At 55.7% G+C, this 2,982-nt stretch overlaps 1 protein-coding gene across 2 annotated transcripts in view; it reads left to right on the top strand.

The window, feature by feature from the left end:
- Positions 1–2,982, top strand: part of BCL6 (B-cell CLL/lymphoma 6) — a 15,750-nt gene that overhangs the window by 6,786 nt on the left and 5,982 nt on the right. For both annotated transcript variants that reach the window (XM_019532901.1, XM_019532902.1), the window contains exons 2-4: positions 773–811; positions 1,660–1,827; positions 2,728–2,949. In XM_019532901.1, the coding sequence (XP_019388446.1) occupies positions 1,667–1,827; positions 2,728–2,949 (383 nt within the window). In that variant the 5' untranslated portion in view covers positions 773–811; positions 1,660–1,666. The remainder of the gene's footprint in view (positions 1–772; positions 812–1,659; positions 1,828–2,727; positions 2,950–2,982) is intronic.

The raw sequence follows: 2,982 nt of genomic DNA, 5'->3' as shown, positions 1-2,982 counted from the left end.
GAAGTGAATGCAGAACTCTGCTCCTCTGCTGGTTTGAAGCCTCCTTGCTTTTAGCCTAAATGCATTAATCATTGATGCAAATTAGGGGGAAATAAAAATGTCCTTTTTTTTTTGGCTTTCAAAATCTTCTCTGGCCCTTGCTGCTTCCATCCGTCGGAGCCAGGGGTGAGATCCGGGTTCGGTTTTCACTGACTCGCTGCGTGCCTTTGTCCCATCACTTAATCTCTCGGTGCCTCAGTTTTCCAAACTCCAGCATGGGAGTGCCACTTCTGAGTGCGTAATTGGTGTTTGTAAAGCGCTTTGGGAATGGCGGTGACTCAAGGAGAGGATGCTTTAGGCCTTTTCAGGTTTCTGAGCCAAGGAGAAGCTGCACTGGGGGGGCGGTTTAGCAGCCCTGGAGCCGGGAAGGGATTAGGGGGATGGGGGATGTGGCTAGGCTCATCTCGGACCCGAGGGATCACGGCGTTCTTGCTTGACTTGACTTCTCCTCCGCCTTCCCCGCTGCTCTTAGGACCCTGAGTCATGGAAATGAAAGGCAGCGTGGCGCGCAGCCAGGGCTTGGGATGGAGGGTGTGGAAGAGTCTGACTGGGTTCCCAGCGCCGGCGGTTGCGAGAGCAGTGTGCTCTCCAGGAAGAATGGGAGCCTTACTGGAAAGCGGAGGGTTTGCTCTCTCCCGCGCTCGTCCTGCGTCGAAACAGCAAGCCCCCTGCCACAGCCGGTTTACAACCCCAAACTAATCCCGTGTTTTGTTTTCTTGTGTTTTGTTCATAGGTTTGAAAGAAACTTTTGGACTGTGAATTAAGGCACTGGGTATGTGAATTTAATTGCATGGCTTTCTAAATGGGTGAATGCAATGTTTCATTAGGCCCAGCCGGCATCTGTGTTCCCCTGTGCGGCCGCACCTCCAGAATAGCGTACGTTTATGTCCTGCCGCTGGGGGAGTGGGGAGTGTAGCTTGCTTTTCATTGAAAAATTTGGCATTTAAGATGCAGAATTTCAGGCCCAGGGGATGGATGGGGAATGCCTGGAAAAGAGTGGACCAAAGGGAGCAGGTTTGGAAGGTGTCAAGCCAAAGCCTGGAGAGCGAAAAGGAGAATAACTGGTCCTTAGGACAGCCGGTGCCATCCTCTACTAGAGGAGCTGGACCGCACGACTGGCTGGGGTCAAGTGCATTGGGCACGAGGGAACCAGGCTTCTGTCTGCATCCTGGCCCCGGTCCCCTGGGGAACGATGGACCAGTCTCCTTCCAAGTGGCACCCAAAAATCAGCAGCTCGGTTCTGTGCTCAGCCCAGGGTGCCAGCAGGGATGGGTCAGGAAGAGCTTTTATTTTCCAGTTTGGGCTACGCAGTCTGCAGTGGGGATGTGCAGAGCGGTGCTTACGCTGTTTTGGCCTGGGCAGGCGTGGGTGGAGAGGTCACGGGGGCGGGGTGGGAAGACGGTGCTGCTGGCTACCTAAGGTCTCGTTGCATTCGCCCCCGAGCGAGGGGGAGAGATGCAGCAGAGCAAGCCAGTGAACGGGGTGGGTGGGAGCCAAAGGTGTGCTGCTGCCTGCACCAACTCCTGCTCTTCAGCAAGAGAGCAGCAGCTCTTGGCCCCGCTTGCAATGCCTTCCCGGAGGCCTCCCGGCTTCAGCTTCTCCCCCTCTTGCCTCGCGCAGGCTCAGGATGGCCTCTCCGGCAGACAGCTGCATCCAGTTCACCCGCCACGCGAGCGACGTCCTCCTCAACCTCAACCGGCTGCGGAGCCGGGACATCCTGACCGATGTTGTCATCATCGTGAACCGGGAGCAGTTCAGAGCCCACAAGACGGTCCTCATGGCCTGCAGGTGAGCCGGGCAGCCGAAATCGCAGGGCTCGGAGCCGCGTGGCCACGTCCGGCCGCTCCGCAGGGACTGGAGCTGCGGTTGGGAGCCAGCGTGCCGCTGTCTGAGCGGGTCTGAGATGCTGCGTTGCCCGACGTCGTTAAACGGATGGGACGGGCTTGCTCCTGGGTCCAGGGGTGGTTGTATGCCCCTGCCTCTAGCCTCCCTGGGCCTGGTAGTATGTCCCCTGCAGCCCAGCTGTGCTTCCCAGTCAGTTTTAAACATGTGGTATTAATATCCCACTGATTTTTATTTATTTTTTTCCCCTCCCTTGCCTGGTTTCTCATTCTGTTGACTGGGTATCTTCTCGTTATCTTCCCCTGTAAATAAAACATGACCCACTTCTATTGTTCTCATGTGATCAGGCGGAGGAAATGAAAGGATTTGGGTTTGGAAGCAGCAGAAAACATCTACCAGGTTTTGTTTTGGGGTGGGGTGTTTTTTGCCTAACTAGCAAGAGACTCCAGAGGTATGCGAGTGGTGGAGGGAGAGAAGGGGAAACGCACCAACAAATGGGGCTACGATAGGTGAAGGGGATGGAGTGAACAAATACCCCCCAAAAGGGAGGCTGCTACCTACTCGGTTACATGATGATTTTTTTTTTTTCTGGACCAGCAAAGCAGCTCAGGGCAGGAGGAAGAAGTGGACAAAAAAAGCTTCATTGGGCCCATTTTGTGAATGGGGTGGGCTTGTATGTACCACGATAGGAGTCCTCGGCCTCTCCCAGACATCCATCCACTTGGGAGCCCCCCTGCTGACTTGCAGAGCCCCCACACTGCTGTACCCCAGTCAAACGCCCCTCTTCCTCCGCCCTCTCCCGAAGTTTCACTCTCCTTCTCCTCCCACTCCTCCTCCCCTTTGCAGCGGCCTCTTCTACAGCATCTTCACCGACCAGCTCAAGTGCAACCTGAACATCATCAATCTGGATCCCGACATCAACCCCGAGGGGTTCTGCATCCTCTTGGACTTCATGTACACTTCCCGCCTCAACCTGAGAGAGAGTAACATCCTCGCCGTTATGGCCACGGCCCTCTACCTGCAGATGGAGCACGTGGTCGATACCTGCCGGAAGTTTGTCAAGTCCAGGTGAGAGACGCGGGCCCGTTCGAGACTGGGGTC

Source organism: Crocodylus porosus, unplaced genomic scaffold (genome assembly GCF_001723895.1).
Source record: "Crocodylus porosus isolate Cpor-Errol unplaced genomic scaffold, CroPor_comp1, whole genome shotgun sequence".
Classification (NCBI taxonomy): Eukaryota; Metazoa; Chordata; order Crocodylia; family Crocodylidae; genus Crocodylus; species Crocodylus porosus.
Note: the sequence above shows the minus strand (reverse complement) of the source record. Positions and strands in the feature narration are given on the sequence as shown.